Here is an 18,951-nt window from a genome sequence, read left to right as displayed (position 1 = left end):
ATCAAATCATTTTTATGAATAATTAATATGTAGAAATTTTTATCAGTTGCCCTACAACTTTTAAATAATCAATAATAAGTAGCACATATTATAAACTACAAATTTCAGTTAATTATAATTTATAATAGTTATCAGTTTTTTTGTACCTTACGATGTGTCACATATGTTGAGAAAAAAAACTAATAACAACTAATAATGACAGTTATTAAATTCTCTTTTCAGACTTTATTAATTCTTATTATTGGTTTTTATCATTTATCACTGATAATTCATTGATATAGTTTTCGCTTACGCTGCGACACGTTTTTGAGATATACTGCAAATTAAATGATCAAAGGTTTTCTTAAAATAAAGAATGAGCCAGACTTTAAAGTTTCCAGCTTGTTAAAATCTACGTAATTAAAAAAAATTTTTTTTTCAATTTTCTTAAACTAAACCTTGAAACCTAACTTCACATCAAAACAATACATTTTTAATGAAATATCCCATGGGTTATACTTACGATGCCCTGTTTTTTTAAGAGGCAATTATAAAAGCATTTTGCGGTAGGATTTTCACCATCCTGTAATTTTTCTGTAAATTTTTTAAAGTGCACATTAATTAAACTAAGAAAGTGTGTTACTTTATCATTCTAATAAATTTTTTCTATTTAATTAAACCATTAGTTGCTCCAGTTTCAATTTTGCATTCTTCCGTTTCCTTATTCTGAGTCATTTCAGATGTTTCTACCTTAAGTGGATAAAAAATTAAAAAAGATAAAAATTACAACAAACAGTCACACATCGCTAATTCTTCTATATCTCAAGAAATAATAATTAGCAAAGTGTTTTTTACTTACGGCTACCAAGGCAAAAATTAGGATGGCAAGTAAACCTTTCATGTTGCTCAAAATCCTTACCTTACTTTAGAATAAAATTAATATTTGTATCATTACAGTCACACTAAATGTCATGTATATTTATTTATATAGATTTTTAAACTAGAAGGAAAAAGGCATTATTACGTTGCTGCTAGTAATGTAAACAAGAAAATGCGAGCACATAATAGATGTATTTTTGACTAATACACAAAGAAAAAATCAACTCTTATCGACGAAATACGTGTTATTTTATTTTTGACATAGATAAAGATTCTTTACGAAATTGTTATATAATCTTCAGTTACGATCAACATAATCTTTTTTTTTTAATTTTACATGCTAAATTAATTTAGCAGTTAAAATTAGGTCATTGTGGGATCCACAAAACTATACGTGCTATTTACACCAACCACTATCGTTATTTTTTTTTTATTTTTTAATTTTCTTCTCCGATAAGTTACTTACTTGACAGTACTGCACTTCTCGTTCAAAATTCGTTACTATTTTGATAACTATTACAGTATACTAAAACTAAAATTACTGAAAATCAGCGTCTGAATTTTGACAGATTCGTTTTGCGAGCATTTTTCATTGACAGGACTTGAGTCGCGAGAATTTATCAGTGCATGCGTCATCTTAGACTGAAGTTGAATTTTTAATCTGTCAATAGTAACTGCGGGTGCAAAGATAAGTGGTAGAAAGAAAAAAAAACGTAAGGCATAAACACTTCCAAACTAGAAATTTTTCCTTTAGTGTGGAGTGTTACGTAAGGCAAATGAACGGAACAGAACGCGATATTTTGTTTCATTGTAAGATTTATTAAAACGACGTAATCACAACAAAATAATCAGGAAACAGACCACAAAACTAGTGATTATCGTTGGGATTCAACCTTTCAAAACGACCCCAAAGTCCACCTTTGATGTACATCATCAACGAGGCTGGGTCGTACTCCAAAGGCTTCCTTGTCTTTTCCGAGTTTTCCACGGAATACTTGATAAGCAGATTCACTGCCGCGATTTTCACCAGCATCATCCCCAGTCTTATCCCAATGCACATCCTCGGACCCTCTCCGAAAGCCAAGTAAACGAATCTGTGGCGACTGGCCACATTTTCTGGACTGAACCTGTCCGGGTCGAAGGTTTCTGGTTCGGGCCAGTACGTTTCGTCCATGTGCAAAGCCGATACTGGAATGAAGATCAAATGACCCGGTTTCAGGTGGAACTTCAGCCCATCCGATCCCATGAGCGTGATTTCCTTGGTGCACTCCTTGAACTGAGTGCCCAGTGGTGTCAGGATTCGCATGGTCTCGAAGATCACCTGATCCAAGTAGTTCATGTCCTTCAACAACTCGTAGGTCACAACTCCATTGTTCTTTTTGAGCACGTCGAGAATGTGTTGGCGCAGCTTAACTTGTACATTTTTGTTCTGCGAGAGGAAGTAGAACAGCGTGGCCAGGGTCGTGCTCGACGTTTCGTAGACGTCACCGTAAAAAATCAACACATCGGCGATGATGCTGTCGATCTCGCGCTCACCGTTCGAATTTATGCAGAACTGCAGGTAGTCGTTCGGCGCGACGTTGGACATTGTTCTCTCCTTCAGCACGGCACGGATGTTTTCGCGGAAGTAGCTGTCCGCTTTTTGCTCGAGCAAACTCACCTTCAGGAAATTCCCGACCCTCGGCACGTAGAACAGCAACGCCTGTTTGATGCCGTTGATTAGAGTTGGTGCGAACAACAGCTTCACCACGTTCGTAAAGGACAATTGGTCGGGCTCGTCCCTGAAACTCTGTCCCTGGACTCCCAGAGCGGCGTTGGCTACGATCTCACCCGTGTACTTCACGAAGGTTTCCTTCAACTCGCACTCGAGGGAGCCGTTGGTCTCCTTTATTTTCCGATCGATGTAGTTATCCATTTTAGAACATACTTCGTTTATAATCACGAAGAGATGTCTCAATTTTTTGCCCGTTAGGTGACTGCCAGTGCGCGTCCTTGCTGTTTTCCAAGCGCTCAAATCGGTAGCGAAGAATGGATTTTTCGAAAAAACCGGGTCGGCTTTTTCATCCAAGCGGAATCCATTGTTGTGGAAACTGTTGAAGTGCGTTTGCAAAACACTTTTCACCAGTTCTGGATCGCGGGGAATCAGGCCAGGCGTTTGCAGGAAGTAAAAACCAATCGCACTCGCGTTGGTTTTCTTGTACGCGTTGATGGAGAATATACTCATATTTTTTTTCAAAGTTATCATGGGCAGCATGTGCCCGAACAGGGGCACAGGATCAGGGAGGGCCGGCACATGCTGTTTTGCCCAATAAGTGTATGGTCTCGTTAAAAACCAATACGTCACTAGCGTTACTACGACTAGTAATAATATCGAAAGGAACAGTTCCATTATGCAGTTGCCGAGATACTAAATTGCTAGCGATCTATTCGGTTTCATCTGCACGGAGTCTATACGTAAGGAAGTCGTTATCAAATAATGATGTAACAAGTGTAAAGTGATTTTGTTCAGTGTCAAATTTTTAACAACTACGTCAATGTCATTGTCAAAGTGAAAAATCTTCCTTATCTTGAATAACAAGAATTATCCAGTATTTTTTAAATAGTTTTAAAAATTTGTAAAAGACGTAATCAGTTATAAGAATCTAATCTTTTGATCGGCATGTACTACTTGGTGAATTTAATCATTATTATCTGAAGGAAAGGTGTTGAATGTAAGAATTTTTTTCTTTTTTTTTATAAAAATTATTTATTAAATACAATCAATTTTAAGAATTAATTAATTAATTAAGAATTAATTAATTAATTAAGAATTTAATCAATAAATCCATACGTTTGTATGACTAATAAACCAATTGATTCATACTTACACAATAAACAAAAATAATGACGTATCTTTATTTACCATACCCTTTGTGGAGGCTTGAAACCTACCCCACAAAACTAATTTTTTATTATTACAATACATTTTTAATCAATCAAAAAATGATTATCTTAAAAATTGCTAGTTAACATTTTTTAATTATTTTTCTGATCGAAGGGAGGATCACTAATGGCTAATGATAAAGTTAAAGTAACAACCCCATCTAACACCATATCAAAATATGAAAAGTACTGGATTGCTAGTGGGTAACACTGATCTCTATTCTGACACACGTTGATGTAAGATAATAATTTTATATGGCCATCTGTACATAACACATTCACACTAAATACTAACTTCAATCACTTTGTTTTAAAAAAATATTTTTTTAATGTGCAGTGACTGTCTTGCTACTCTTTTATTAACTACAAACATAATATATTATGCATGTGTATGTTATCAACTTTCTTAAATATCTTACTACAAGTGTGTGAGTGAATAAAATTAAAAAGTTATTCGTAGAATATTTTGAAATACACTGTATAATCCACAAGGTAACCTTAAAAATATGTTATATGAATATTTATTGGCTTTAAAGTACTAACAAGAATTAAGGTTAATAACTCATTATTGATTAGTTAATAAAATGATAACATTAAGTACATTATTATCGTGACTGCAAGTTATTTTTAAAAACTTTAAAATTAAACACAATTTAGAATTAAGAAACGTCCCAAAAGTGTTAAACATTTTCGAAATTGATTAGAATATTTATAGCTTATACATAGAGCATCTACGATCGTAAGTTCAAATTTTTTAGCAATATTTATTAAAGTAATGATCATGTAAAGTTTTACATATTTTTAAATCATCAATTAATCGACTCGTACGTCAAATTACGGTTATCATTTCTTCGAAGCTTATCAATTTCGAATAAACAGATAAATTCAAACGTTAATGGTAAGAAAACATACACATCTTGAGTTTTAAATAGCATTTAGCAACGGGAGAAGTAGTACTGGAGAACTTACTCACAATGTCGCTGAAAGCAAATCTTATTACGCTAAGTGATGGACATAAAATTCCTGCCTTGGGACTTGGAACATGGCAGGGAACTGTAAGTAGATAATAAATACTCTACGTTGTCAAAAACGAAAGTTTTCGAGCCAATTTTTTCTTAATAAGTAGTGTGCACTGTTTTAAAAATGCTAATGAAAAAAAAAAAATTTTTTTTATCAGCTTCCCATCGTTTTAAAAAAATGTAGTGATAACGTTGCTAAAATATTTAAAATTTTCGCTGCTTATTGTGATTACAAATCACTTTTGGTCTTCTTTTGAAATTAACTAAGTAGTAGAAACTGTTACCGTCCAGACGATAACCCTTAAAGCATATAAGACTAAAGTTTTCATAACAATTTTCAGTGATAACAATTTAACTTAAATTTATTCATTTAAACAATAGTGGGACTACTGTATTTTAGTTCTTTAATGTTCGTATTCTCACTTATAGGGTAACATCACTAATCACGTAAAAACTAACGGGAAATTAGTCCAAAAGTGATTATTAGTCACAAGAAGCAGCAAATATTTTAAAAAAATTCATTTAAAATGCAAAGTGATAAAGTTATAAAAAAAAATTTTCTCCGCCTTTTTTTAAACCTTGTACTGTGTAAAGATTTGGTTATTTAGAATAATTGCACAACACACATATTATAATTAGAGTATATCGTTGTTGTTATTATTATTTTTTTTGTTATTGAATTTGTTAGTATTGATTTTATTTAGTTTATTTCCGTACAACATAGACACATTAAGCTTTTTTTAAACAATACTCTTAAGAAATTATTAATCATAGTTTGCAATTTTTTGATACAAAAGTTTTATAAATTCCTTAGAATATTTTATTTTTCTTTTTTCTAAGGATGATCCGGGAGCGGTTGAAAATGCAGTAAAATTAGCTATCGATCTTGGCTACCGACATTTTGACTGCGCATCGGTTTACGGGAATGAGAACGAAATCGGCAAGGCGATAAAACAAAAAATCGAAGAGGGAGTGGTAAAAAGAGAGGACATCTACATTGTCACAAAAGTAAATAATCAAGTAAAATTTTAGTAAATAAACTTAAACGTTTAAAAAAAGTATTTTATCGAATTTAAATTAATGTTCATAGTTGTGGAATGATGAACACGATCCAAAAGCAGTGATCCCGGCATGCAAAAGATCTTTGAAGAAACTGGGCTTGAATTATCTCGATTTGTACTTGGTTCATTGGCCTTTTTCTTATCCCGTAAGTCTTAAATTATAAACATATCTTAAACTTCTTATCAATTCATATGCAGTGAAACACGAAAACATACTTACGATGCATTTGTTCAATAAATTTAATTTATCGATTTTCTCTTAAGCAATAATCATGAGTTATTGTAATATATAAAACAACAATTCACAATTTTCTGTGAAAAATTCGTAAACACGATGAAAACACAACATTAGCAAACAATAAAACGAATCAGATCATCCGTTCCAACTAGTGATTCCACGTGACGCGCCATCGGAAAAATTCCATCGCACGTTGCTTTATTCGATTTCTCCTACAGGATGAAGTAGACTTCGTCGAGACATGGCGAGCCATGGAAGAGTGTGTCAAGCTGGGGCTCACGCACTCCATCGGTGTCAGCAATTTTAATATCGAGCAACTGACGAGGCTTCTGGATTCAGCCAGTATAAAGCCGGTGATGAACCAGATCGAAGCCCACATCAATTTGAATCAGAAGGAACTGCGGGAATTTTGTCACAGTAAGGGCATCGCTGTCACGGCTTACAGTCCGTTCGGTGCTCCTGGACGTGATTCCGTCTTCCAACCACCTGGTCCTGAAGTCAATCTTGATTCACCCGTCATAGCTGAAATCGCCAAAAAGTACAAAAAATCCAATTCTCAGGTTGCATTGAGATATTTGGTGAGCTTTATTTTTTATTCGTTGGAATTCATGATTTTAACGAAGTTATTTGAATTAAATGAAAATCTCTTTGTATGGTTACGAATTTTAGATTGATGTTGGCACTATTCCTATACCAAAGTCAAGCTCAAAAAAACACCTAGAGTCCAACATTGACGTTTTCGATTTTAAATTAACAGAGGAAGAAATATCTGCAATAGAAAAACTTGAGCGCGGCTTCAGGACCTGTCCTGCCACCCAGTACGTTTGCTAGGATAATAATTTTTTTATTCTAATTTTTGTTTAATATAATATATTATAATTGTTATTACTTTTTAGGTTTAATAATCTCAAAGAATATCCATTCCAGGAGCCCAGAAAGAAGAAATAAAACCTCAGTTTGTAAATAAAAGTTTTTAATTTTTTTATTTCACATATTTATAACCGCATGTTTACTTGCACAAATTTATTTTATTGGGATAGTAAAGATGTTAAGTAACTACTTAGGATATACATAAAATAGTTTTATGTATTAAGTTAGAGACCTAATATTTTTTAGAAATAATAACTGGAGATTGCATGTATACTAATATTCACTATGTATTACAAAATTTATAAGTATGAAATATTTTTCTAGGTGATAATATATTGAAAGCTTTAATAACTATCAAAAATGGTTGTCTTTATTTTCAATCTCTATGCAGACTTGTTTAAAAAATATAGCATGATTATAAGTTATGATTAATTGTTATTATCACTATTTACACTAAAATTAATTAATCAATTGTTGAAATATTGTTGATTTCACATTCAAAATTTATTTTCCATAATTGGAAATCTACTAAGTTGTGGACTTGAAACTATTTTTGTAGTTTAAATCGAAAATGAGTTAAGTATGCATAAAAGTGCATCCAAACACTCCTTAGCTAATTTTTCATCAAAATTCTCTTTTAATTTGACTTTTTAACGTATCAATAATAAATAGGAATCAATAGTCTGTTTTTTTTTAAATAATAAATTCCGTTTGTTTTTACGTTTGAGAAGTTATACATTTAGGGAGTGTATGTTAATAACATACGTATTTATAAAAATACGAACGGTAATAAAAATTTTTGTTACACAACATATTTTCAGAACGAAACATTGGTATCCTTAAAAAAATAACTATTAAAGGTACATATAAACTTATGAAAAAGGAGTATCATTTAGTTATACAGTTTTTTACTTGTTTCTTATATTTATTTTTCACCATAAAACGCATATTATAATAAATAGTAACTATTATTGTGGTGGCGGTATTTATACTTGAGCTTTTATCCACATTAATCCAAAAGTAAATACTTAGTCCGTAATGAGTGTAATAAAATAAATACAAAGATGTATACGGTAGTTGAATAATGTCTATATAGGGAAATCCACAATAAATACCCTATTTTTAAAATGAGTCTGGTTTCAGGGGTGTGCCTCAAAAGAAATTTTTGTGCTGAAATGGGGGACAAAAATTAGATATTTTTTGTGGATTTCCTCATATAACAGGTAAGATGGTAGAGGAACATATTGTATCAACACTTCCGTAATACAAGAAAGCTAGAAAATGTTATGAAAATGTTAATAACTTTGTAAAATGGGTATTCAGTAGCATGATAGATGTGAATATCCAAATTCAAGTTTGGTACACGCCACTTGCTATAAAAAGCAAGTACCAAGGCTCTGATGAGGTCACTAACATTGTAATTACGTGGTACATTTTGAGAAACAGGAACAGGAAAGTAAAAAAATTTTTTTTGATACATCAAGTACAAAAAACGTTTGAAACTTGTTAAAAAATTCATAAATGAAACTTGTTAAAATTCAGAATTTAAGTATTTTTTAGTTTGCAATTTTTGTGGAATTTAGATTATCATTATGAGTATCATTTATCAGTACAGCTATTTCTAGAAAAATTAATATAACATATTTAGTTCCTCATTTTTTTTTGGAGATGATAATTTATAATATAATATGGTGTTGTTTTATAAATTAGAAGAAAATTTTTTTCTTTAATTATAATTAGCACATTCGGCAATAATATTTATTGAAATTATAGTCATGAAATTTCATTGGACTAAAAGATGCTTATTATTTTTTTTGACGTATCTTTAATTTTTTGGACAGAATTAAACTAGCTTATGAGATTGTACGTTTTTTTGTTATATTTGATAATTAGTAAGTGCTTTGTCAAGTACGTCTACTCAAAAGTATTTTATTGTATGAGTATATACAAGGATATTTCACTTTCTCATTACAAAAGAATTTTTTAAAATTACATGCATAAAGTATAATCCAACTAAAAAAATATGTAAATAAAAATCTTTTCAGTACCATCAAAAGAAAAAGAGTATACATCAACTGAAAGATCATTGGATTGGAAGCTGAATACCATAATACGATACTAATTTATTATCTTAATCACCTGTCGTGTCAACAAAATTATAAAACTTCTTTTACGTGGATGTGACATAAATCAATTTTTTTTATCTCGATAAACGTAAAAGTTTACTAGTTCTTGCAAGAAAACTCACATTCAGTAATTGTTGTATATAATATTAATTTTTCGTACACGCTATACTATTCAGTTACATAAAAGACGTCTCTGGCGCAGCATCTACGTATTTATAACCATCGAAGTAGCGCGGCAAGTGTTTCGAAAAAATAAGGGACTTTTCATGCAGTAAACATGGTCGTGCCTAGTATTACTTTCAACGATGGAAACAAAATGCCGATGTTCGGCCTTGGGACATATTTGGTAAATTAAAAAAATTTTTATTTTGATTTAAATGTATTTGAACAAATTTCATTGAATCTAATACATGCATCAAAGTCCGCTGCAATGTCAAGTTCAGAATGTTTGAGTTCTACTTTTACGTATGCTCGAGTAGAACTTGAGCCAAAAGAGTAAACTTTTCTTTGTATGCGTGTATGCTTAAATACAATAATAATAAAAATGTTTTTTTTTTTTTTAAGTCTAAGCCTGGAGAAGTAGCTGAAGCAGTAAAGTATGCGATTGAAGTTGGCTATCGGCACATTGACACAGCATTTTTTTACGAGAACGAAAAAGAAATTGGCGAGGCCATTCGTGAAAAGATAAACGATGGAACTATAAAAAGAGAAGACATTTTTGTGACAACAAAGGTTAGTTAATATTAATTTAGATTTTTAATATAAAGGTACGAATCGCTTCAATACAAAATTTTTTAAAAGTAGTTAAGGGATTTTATGACTGTTGCTATTGAGGTAGTTAAAAATAAACTTGATGAGATTTTTTGAGTTTTCCTACTATACAATTTTTTGGATAAGTTAGAACAAAGAGTTATGACTATTCTTGTAAAACAAAAATTCTGATTCTGTACAACACTACTAAAAGTTTTAAAAATTACTTGTACATACAATCTATAACTCATCAGATTAAAAAAAAAATTTTTTTATTTGATTGAAAAACACTAAAATTAAAGTAAGCCCAAAAACAAAAACGTGTTTAAATAAATAAATATATAAAACAAACATTAAAAAACTAATCAGGAAATAATTAATTTCCAAACCTTTTTGTAACCACGTAAAATTTATTGACACCTGAAATACAAGACTCAACTTTTGTACTCTGTATAGTGGATATTATATTTCCACCTTCTCTGATGGAAACCAAGTGCTTTGCGCTAGCTTTCCTGAAAAAGTATAGAAGTTCAGCCGCGTGACCTCTTTTTTGATAATATATGCAACGTTGCTCAGTCAAAAAAAATTTTTCTCCTGCGAGGATCATGTATTGAATACCCAGTTATGTTTTACAATATTAGTATCATTTCCTAAAATATTTATTTAATTTTTACAGTTATGGAACAACAGTCACAAAGAGCATGAAGTTGTGCCAGCATGTAAGCTATCTTTGAAAAACTTGGGCTTGGATTACATTGACCTTTATCTTATTCATTGGCCCATAGCCTTCAAGGTAAAAGGCATTAATGTATGAAAGAATACCAACTTATTGTTTTCTCAAGCGTTATAAATATATTAAATTATTCCATTATTTTACAGTCAGGAGATGCACTGACGCCAAGAGATGCTTCCGGAAAAATTGAATTCGATGACACAGATTATCTTGAAACTTGGCGAGGAATGGAGGAATGTAAGGGCCAAAATCTCGTTCGAAGTATTGGTGTTAGTAACTTCAATGCTGAGCAGCTTGCGAGATTATTATCTCAGGCCAAAATAAAACCAGTCAATAATCAGGTATGAGTTTTACTGTTGCAGGATAAATAATAGGTTTTTAGATCATGTGTCTTGTTTTTCGAAAAATTTTACTGGATTTTTTATTCTATCAAGATTTCATGAAGCTGATAATCATAGTTTTGAGTAAACTACTATTGAATATAGGATAATGGTTCATTTTTTACTTTAAATATATGTAATTAAAAATAACTAGTTATCTTTTTTACTTAAAAAATATAGGTTGAAATTACCCTAAACCTAAATCAAAAAAGTTTAGTAGAATTTTGTAAGAAGAATGAGATAACAGTTACTGGGTTTTCTCCTTTGGGTAGACCTGGGAATCGTTATGGAATTAAAAACTTGTGGGATGAACCTATAATACAAAGTCTTGCAAATAAGTACAACAAAACTCCTGCCAACATTGCCTGCCGATTCATCGTAAGTATATCGTATCAATAAATTGGATATAGTGATGATCCCAAATGTATATCAAACAAATGTATGTTTATATTTATTTCAGCTGCAATCTGGAGTTTCTCCGATACCTAAGTCTGTAACAAAGTCGCGAATAAAGGAGAACTTTGATATTTTTGATTTTAATCTAACTCCAGAAGAACTTCAAGAAATTGAGAAATTAAACACTGGCTCTAGAGTAGCACCTTTCTCTGAGTAAGAAATAAAGTAACTTAATTAAATGATTTAGAGTTACATGATGACACTAATTTTTAATATTGTTTTTAGAGGAAAAGAATCCAAATACTATCCATTTTGATGGTCTGTAAATATTTAAGAATGTTCTGTATCCTAAAAAGTATTTACATATAATTAGTTACCTTGTACATAAATCTGTATAAATAATAATATAAAAAATAATAATAATATAAAAAATATTCCAAAACCTTTTACTTGCTTCTCATACACTCCACCTATAGAAAATCGATTATCTTAAATAATTCAATCGATAATAATTATTAGTAATTAAGACATCATTATTGACTGTTATAATAGACTCATCTTTATTTGTTAATTTGTTAATTTTGAAGTTGTTTTTGTTTTTTTACCATCTATTTTTATCAGTAATTAATAATTTATTAGATCAAACTAATTAATAATTTATATATTCATCACTAACTGAATACTAGTGTGCTAAATACACCTTATAATTCTAAAGAATCTAACATTTTATGAAGGTAGTCGTGTATGTGACATTTACAGCGAACATGGTTCTCCCAACTGTAACATTTAGTAATGGGCATAAAATGCCCATGTTTGGTCTAGGAACATATTTGGTAAGAATACAAAAACTGTTATTCCTATGAAAAAATGTTCTTCACAAAATTATAATTAATATTCAAATACTACAGTAAATATAAACATCCTAACCTTACTCAGGTAGTTTTAGATACTATTTACCAATACAGGATTTTTCTGCTTGATACCCTCTATTTAGACTAGTGCTGAGATGTACCAATAATAAATATAGATCATTTGGGGTAAAGTGGTTTTTTTATCTCATTTAACACCGCTTATACCTAATGTGTATAGGTGTAGAGAAAACGTATTTCTAATACTTCAGATGAGCTCACGTTTCTCAATAACGTATACGACATCAGGCTATTTAAATAATATATCTGATAATCTTACTTCTGAAGAATAGATTATCTAAAACAAATACAGTATTACAAAAAGTAGTTTTATTCGCAAGTCTATAAATTCTAATTTTGAGATTAAATACATTTTAGTACTTAATAATTCAAAAACGGTTTTCAGTCGATCCAACAGATCGTCCTCTAACAAAATAATCTTAATTAGTTACTTACACGTACAGCGATTACGATTAGTCGAAATTGTTACAAAAAATTTTTATATTCTCTATTTTGTTGGCATAATTGTATTTTCGTTATAATTAAATAAAATATTTATATAGTCACAACCAGGAGAAGTAGAAGAGGCTGTCAAATACGCAATCGATACTGGATACCGACATATTGATACCGCATCCTTCTATGGAAATGAAAAGGAAGTTGGAATTGCGATTCGAGAAAAAATTAAGGAAGGAGTCATAACAAGAGATGACGTTTTCGTAACTACAAAGGTTAATAAGGAACTATACAACCTTTTATAAATCAAAATTATTTCAACAATTTATTTCTCATTTCAAAATTTCACAATACTAACAACAGTTAACAGTAATATTGTGAAAATTATTTACATGAAGTATGTCGAATGATCGGTGAATTGAAATATTCATTTATGTATTGAATAATTCAAAATTATTTTTTTAGCTCTGGAGTAATGCTCACAAAGAAAGTCAAGTGGTTCCTACTTGCAAAAAATCATTAGACAATCTGGGATTGGAATTCATTGATCTCTACCTCATTCATTGGCCATTTGCTTTCAAAGTAAATGACATACATACATACCTATTTTAATACTTTATTTACATGAAAATTTACTACAGTAATCATTCACTATAGTGAGCATTTCGTACAGGTCTATAACGAGAAAATATTTTTTAAACATAATTTTTAGGAAGGCGAGGAATTATTACCGAGAGACGCTTCTGGAAAATTGCAATTGTCTGACACCGATTATATAGACACTTGGAAAGGAATGGAAGAATGTAAGCGCCTTGGGCTTGCTCGAAGTATTGGCATTAGCAACTTTAATTCCGAGCAAATTACCAGAATTCTCACAGCAGCAACAATCAAACCAGTGAACAATCAGGTAAATGCGTATTTTTAAATACGTAAGTTAATAATTAATTATTAGTTTTTATATGAAATAAATTCGATAGCATTAACAGTATACCTTTATATGGTATTTTTTCTTAGATCGAAATGTCTTTAAATGTAAATCAGGAACCCCTGATTGAGTTCTGTAAAAAACATGATATTACTGTGACTGGATATTCACCCCTTGGAAGACCCGGTAATCGTTATGGCGTCAAAAATTCATGGGACCATGCAACGATTCAATCGTTAAGCAAAAAATATAGGAAGACACCGGCCCAAATAGCATGTCGATATGTAGTGAGTATCCTAATTAAGACGGTTATTGAATGAATTTGGTAGAGCTAGAGTAATCATGTCAAAATAAAAAAATTTAGTTTCAAATGGGAGCAGCTCCAATACCAAAGTCCATAACAAAAGAGCGTATAAAGGAAAATTTCAATATCTTTGATTTTGCTTTGACTAACGAAGAAATCAAGTCGATTCAATCAATTTCGACCGGTGAAAGGGTTGCGGAAATGAAAGAGTAAGATTTTTATATCATGCACGACGCGTAATGTAATATTGAAATTGATTAATCATTTGCTCTTTATTTTTATGTTTCAGGGCTAAAGAATCCATACACTATCCATTTAACATTCCTTACTAGATGAGAGTAAATCCGTTACACAGATCACCGCTACCCAGATCAAAAAATCTAAATGCCAAAAATTATTGTGTGATTTAACAGTTCAATCATTTTTCAAAAAAATACAATAAATCACCAGACCAAATTATACTGAGATATGTCGTATGTATTATTTATAAGAATAAGACTCTTTCAAAATTACATAAAACGACAATTTTTTTACTAATTTTTTAAATTAAATAATGTCTGCCAGTTGATAAGAAATCATAGTTTTTCTGATCTTTAGGATAATAAATAAATGAAATTATATATTACTAAAACTACTTTGATAAACTTTATAAATGGATCCAGATTATTTGTTTCATCAAGTATGATATAATTCTTTGCATTTCTGATGACAAATAAGTTTATTTCACAATGTAAACATCGTATTTGCCGCCGTGTACGACTACGGTATGTTGTAGTGATGTGCATTACCTTTATACAAAGAGTAAATTATTTTCTTAATCACACAAAGCAAAAGCCAATCTTAATTTCTGTGGATGTTAATGTTAATTTGAGATAGAGTTTATCTGGTAGATAAAAACAGTACCTTCAATTTTTTTATTTGTTTGGTTATCTTATCAATATTAATCTTTTAAAAGTAAACGTCACACTTGCCAATTCAATGACAGCCAGTCAGAATATAATATCGCTGATTTGACAGAGGGTCATGAAATAAATTTTTCTTGGTGAATGCTCAGTTGTTTATTAACACTCTTCCAAAATGCAAGTTCCACATGTTACTCTAAATGATGGTTATAGAATGCCGTTCTTTGGTCTTGGCACATATTCAGTAAGTAGCGTTGAAAAGAGTTTGAATTTATTTTGTGTTAATTACGATTAAATTTTATGACCTTATGATTTTACTCTGAAGCAAGAAATTTTTTTTTTTTTATTGACGATAGAGGATTGATTTGTAGTTTTTATAATTCATAAAATATACGTAATTTAAAATTCTTTAAAGTAGGGTTTTGTATCACTTTTTTCACTTATTTGATATAAGTTACCTAACATAAACTAAAACCATTTTATAATATCAGAAGATGAGAAGATTAAATATTTTTTAACATTTTCTGATATCCCTTACCACAAGTATTTCCAATTTACGTTTTAGTTGAAAGGAGATGAAGCCGAAGCTGCTATTGAATATGCTATTGACATTGGCTATCGACATTTTGATACAGCATATCTGTATAACAATGAAAAAGAAGTTGGGAACGCAGTTCGAAAAAAAATAAACGATGGCACTGTAAAAAGAGAAGATCTTTTCATTACTACAAAGGTCAGTTGGCTTGAAATATTAATTATATTATCAAAGCAGAAAATGACTGGTATGGACAAAATTAGTGTAACTTTAATTTGCTCAGTTTAATTTTGTAATGAAACTTGATGATATTTATTGTATTGCTGAAAATATTATGATTATACATTTCAGTTAAATTTGAAAACACATCACGAAAGTATAGTTATAGTTTCTTGCAAAGAATCTTTAAGAAGGCTTGGCTTAGACTATGTTGATCTTTTCCTTATACATAGTCCAGTATCCCTAAAGGTATATTAATAATACAATTAATTTAAGATGTTAACGAGTGATGGTTAAAGATTTTTTTTTATTAATCAGGAAACTGATGATAATGAGAAAGTATTACCTTCTGATATTGATTATATTGAAACATGGCGGGGAATGGAGGAATGCAAACGTCTAGGACTTGCTCGTAGTATTGGAGTTAGTAATTTTAATTCTGAGCAGATTGAAAGGTTAATTTCTGCTGCGAAAATAAAACCAGTTAATAACCAGGTATTTTTTATGTTAAACATTCATAGAGTAACCATCGAAAGTAAACTGGACTTGGTAATTAAATTTCTTCTTTATGAATGCAGATTGAAGTAACTTTAAATTTGAATCAAAAATCATTGATAAAATTTTGCAAAAATCATGATATCACTGTTACTGGATATTCGCCACTTGGTAAACCAAATAAGCGACCACATATTAAAGACCTATGGCAGCATCCAAAGGTTCAGGAACTGTCGAAAAAATATAACAAAACTCCTGCCCAGATCTCTTTAAGATTTGTTGTTAGTACACAACATAATGAAACATTTCATAAATCTGAAATTTCTATTGATTAGAAAAAATTTTTTTAGCTCCAAATGGGTGCAGCTCCGATACCAAAGTCTTCTTCAAAGACAAGAATTATGGAAAATTTCGACATTTTCGATTTTAACTTTTCGGATGAAGAAATGAATGCACTTCAAGATATTGGATCTGGAGACAGAGTAGTACCACTCAATGAGTAAGTTTCATAGCATTTCAATTAAGTCTTGCTTTGAAAATATTTGGCATTAATTTGTTATATCTCTTTTTTCAGACTAAAAGACGCGAAGTACTATCCATTTAATATTGCTTAGTAATGTTTACAACATCCACTTATTATCAAGTTTAAGCAACTGCTCTTAATAATTACAAGTCGAAGAATCTTAAATCAGCCCAAAACAAATGTGTTGTGGTACAAGCCAATACCAAATAGTTTGGTAACATACCAACATATCAGGAGAATCACAAAAAATATTGACACTACGATACTACTGTGGATCTACGTCGTATATAAAATAAAATTAAGTTGATTAAAACTAGAAATTTTTTAATTAAAATAAAGATGGCTATGAGAGTCTATTTACTGTAACCTCAGTATCGAAGATGAAAAATTATTTACATATTTTCAAAATTAGACTTAGTAACTTTAAAAGAAAAAAATACAACTTCTATGAACAATATGGTGATGTTTTTTCGTCTCTTTTGAAGGTTCAATTTTATGCACCATTGCAAGTCAGCTTGAGATTCTAGCATTGGTGATATTACATCAAAATAACACAGCTTATAGATTAAAGTTAGTTGGATGGGATATCTAGCTGACGGAAATAAATAACTAATCAGGCAAAGAATAGAAAGTTATTTTATATAAGCTTAACCTTTAGTTACCTTCTGAAAGTCAAAATTAACTTTCATAATATAACTATGATTTGATTAGCCTAGTGGGCTATTTATGCTTGTGTAAAACCTCAAGTAGAAATGGTAAACATCATATAGTATACTACGTACGAGTTTGCAAAGGCTTCGACTTACGAACCGAGAGGTTTACGGCACGAGCCGAAGGCGAGGGCCGTAACGAGGTTCGTAAAGAAGCCTTTTCGAACAAGTTTTGTATACTATTTTTTCACCTGAGAACCCAAAATCAAGCGGCGAAGGTGCTATTTTGAGGTTAGAAGGCGAAAAAACACTTTTTTGATATTTTGACAGCCAAGTGCCACTGATTAGATCTAATTTTAACAGAAAAAAAATCTTTACACATTTTTTTATAACTCGTTGAAATTTTATCGTGGTTTCTCATCACAATAATAATAAGTGTAACACAAAAAAAAACAAATTCATACAAATTAAAGTAAATTTCGCTTTAGGTGCGTACGGGTATTTAAGATCTAGTCTACTACAAGGGACTCAAGTATTAGACGAGAAACATTACAAATTTTACAGAATATAATTTATTAAATTCATAATTTAGATGCCTTTAAAGGTTCATTGTTCGTAATAATTTTAACCGTATGTATCAGTATAATACTTTGAATGGGAATATTTTTTTGGTTGTGAATTATAAGTTTAATTATTACTCAAGGACGGTTTTTACTATCTAGCTTCTGATTTGCAGTACATTATTATAGTGCGTTTTGTTTATTTCTAACAATTTTTTACTCAAAATCAATAATGTTTAATTGATATAAATAACTCTTGGCAATAAAAATAAATACAAAAAAAATTTTGGGATGAACTACAGAATCGCTTGAATTATTTCGCTAAATTTTACTTGAAAAAAAATTACCCATAAGCAATACCCATATTTACTTGTAAAATACATCGGTAATGGCTATTAGAATGTTATAAAATATTTATTACAATTTTAAAAAATAGAAAATTTGCATTTAAATTTTTTCGATAGTGTCTAAACTTAAGTTTAACGGAAAATAAGGAAATAGTGTTTGCAACGCGAGAAATTAAACTATTGTTACATTTGAGCCAAATTAAAATTAATTCGTGTAAAGAGAATAAAATAAACGAACGTATGAAGTTCAAAAGCAGAGGAAAGTAGGGATAAATACTAGGAGTGACTCTAATATTTGTAATATATGGGTCATTTTACAAAAATGAAATATTTTAAAATGCCACATGAAATTTCCTAAATAAAGTGTTTAAAATTGTTCTATTATTTTTTAAAAGTGTTATGTAACGTCTAAACAAACTGGAAACTGTTAAGCTCGACTCTACGGTCATTCTTAAACTATTGTTAATTTTTCGTGCAATTTTTCACAAGATAAAAAAAACACTGTTATTTTACTTTAGTAATGCTGCTATTTTTGCATTTCCGAAACCCTAATTGTGTACCCAACGCTATGGTAACCTGTTCGATAGTTAGAAAACCACTGATATTAGGTGCACTACGGTAATGACCGATTATTTTGTGGAACACATGATCTACTACAACTAGCCGCATTAGAATTAGGGAGTGCAAAAAAATTGATGGTGTTCTCCTTCACTCTGAAATATAAAATGATCCGTTCCAAGCGTCAAAGAACTTGGCCACGTTGAATCATTTGTT

The 18,951-nt window shown here is 30.5% G+C and overlaps 5 protein-coding genes across 5 annotated transcripts; 4 read left to right on the top strand and 1 right to left on the bottom strand.

The window, feature by feature from the left end:
* Positions 1-1,656: 1,656 nt before the first annotated feature.
* LOC106636921 (cytochrome P450 6a2-like) lies at positions 1,657-3,303 on the bottom strand. The gene has a single exon (XM_014349474.3). It carries the CDS (start codon positions 3,245-3,247, stop codon positions 1,727-1,729), a length of 1,521 nt encoding a protein of 506 aa, XP_014204960.2. The 5' UTR covers positions 3,248-3,303; the 3' UTR covers positions 1,657-1,726.
* A 786-nt stretch (positions 3,304-4,089) lies between these two features.
* LOC106636926 (aldo-keto reductase AKR2E4) lies at positions 4,090-7,329 on the top strand. The gene is made up of 7 exons (XM_014349481.2): positions 4,090-4,272; positions 4,713-4,835; positions 5,640-5,807; positions 5,890-6,006; positions 6,317-6,676; positions 6,768-6,916; positions 6,995-7,329. Exons 2-7 carry the CDS (start codon positions 4,755-4,757, stop codon positions 7,044-7,046), a joined length of 927 nt encoding a protein of 308 aa, XP_014204967.2. The 5' UTR covers positions 4,090-4,272; positions 4,713-4,754; the 3' UTR covers positions 7,047-7,329.
* A 1,950-nt stretch (positions 7,330-9,279) lies between these two features.
* LOC106636925 (aldo-keto reductase 1B-like) lies at positions 9,280-11,730 on the top strand. Its single transcript, XM_014349480.2, has 7 exons — positions 9,280-9,440; positions 9,659-9,826; positions 10,521-10,637; positions 10,724-10,918; positions 11,138-11,335; positions 11,418-11,566; positions 11,639-11,730. The coding sequence occupies exons 1-7, from the start codon at positions 9,372-9,374 to the stop codon at positions 11,667-11,669; spliced, it is 927 nt and encodes a 308-aa protein (XP_014204966.2). The 5' UTR covers positions 9,280-9,371; the 3' UTR covers positions 11,670-11,730.
* Positions 11,731-12,107: 377 nt separating this feature from the next.
* On the top strand, positions 12,108-14,386 carry LOC106636932 (aldo-keto reductase 1B-like). Its single transcript, XM_014349490.2, has 7 exons — positions 12,108-12,186; positions 12,825-12,992; positions 13,183-13,299; positions 13,430-13,624; positions 13,732-13,929; positions 14,007-14,155; positions 14,236-14,386. Exons 1-7 carry the CDS (start codon positions 12,118-12,120, stop codon positions 14,276-14,278), a joined length of 939 nt encoding a protein of 312 aa, XP_014204976.2. The 5' UTR covers positions 12,108-12,117; the 3' UTR covers positions 14,279-14,386.
* Positions 14,387-14,908: 522 nt separating this feature from the next.
* LOC106636939 (aldo-keto reductase 1B-like) lies at positions 14,909-16,899 on the top strand. Its single transcript, XM_014349498.2, has 7 exons — positions 14,909-15,092; positions 15,414-15,581; positions 15,735-15,851; positions 15,921-16,097; positions 16,181-16,378; positions 16,448-16,596; positions 16,672-16,899. The coding sequence occupies exons 1-7, from the start codon at positions 15,024-15,026 to the stop codon at positions 16,709-16,711; spliced, it is 918 nt and encodes a 305-aa protein (XP_014204984.2). The 5' UTR covers positions 14,909-15,023; the 3' UTR covers positions 16,712-16,899.
* The last annotated feature ends 2,052 nt before the right edge of the window (positions 16,900-18,951 follow it).

This window comes from Copidosoma floridanum, unplaced genomic scaffold (genome assembly GCF_036245765.1).
Source record: "Copidosoma floridanum isolate Cflo_tuat_1 unplaced genomic scaffold, Cflo_Japanese_pri ptg000019l, whole genome shotgun sequence".
Taxonomy (NCBI): Eukaryota; Metazoa; Arthropoda; class Insecta; order Hymenoptera; family Encyrtidae; genus Copidosoma; species Copidosoma floridanum.
This window is presented reverse-complemented; position numbering and strand designations above follow the sequence as displayed.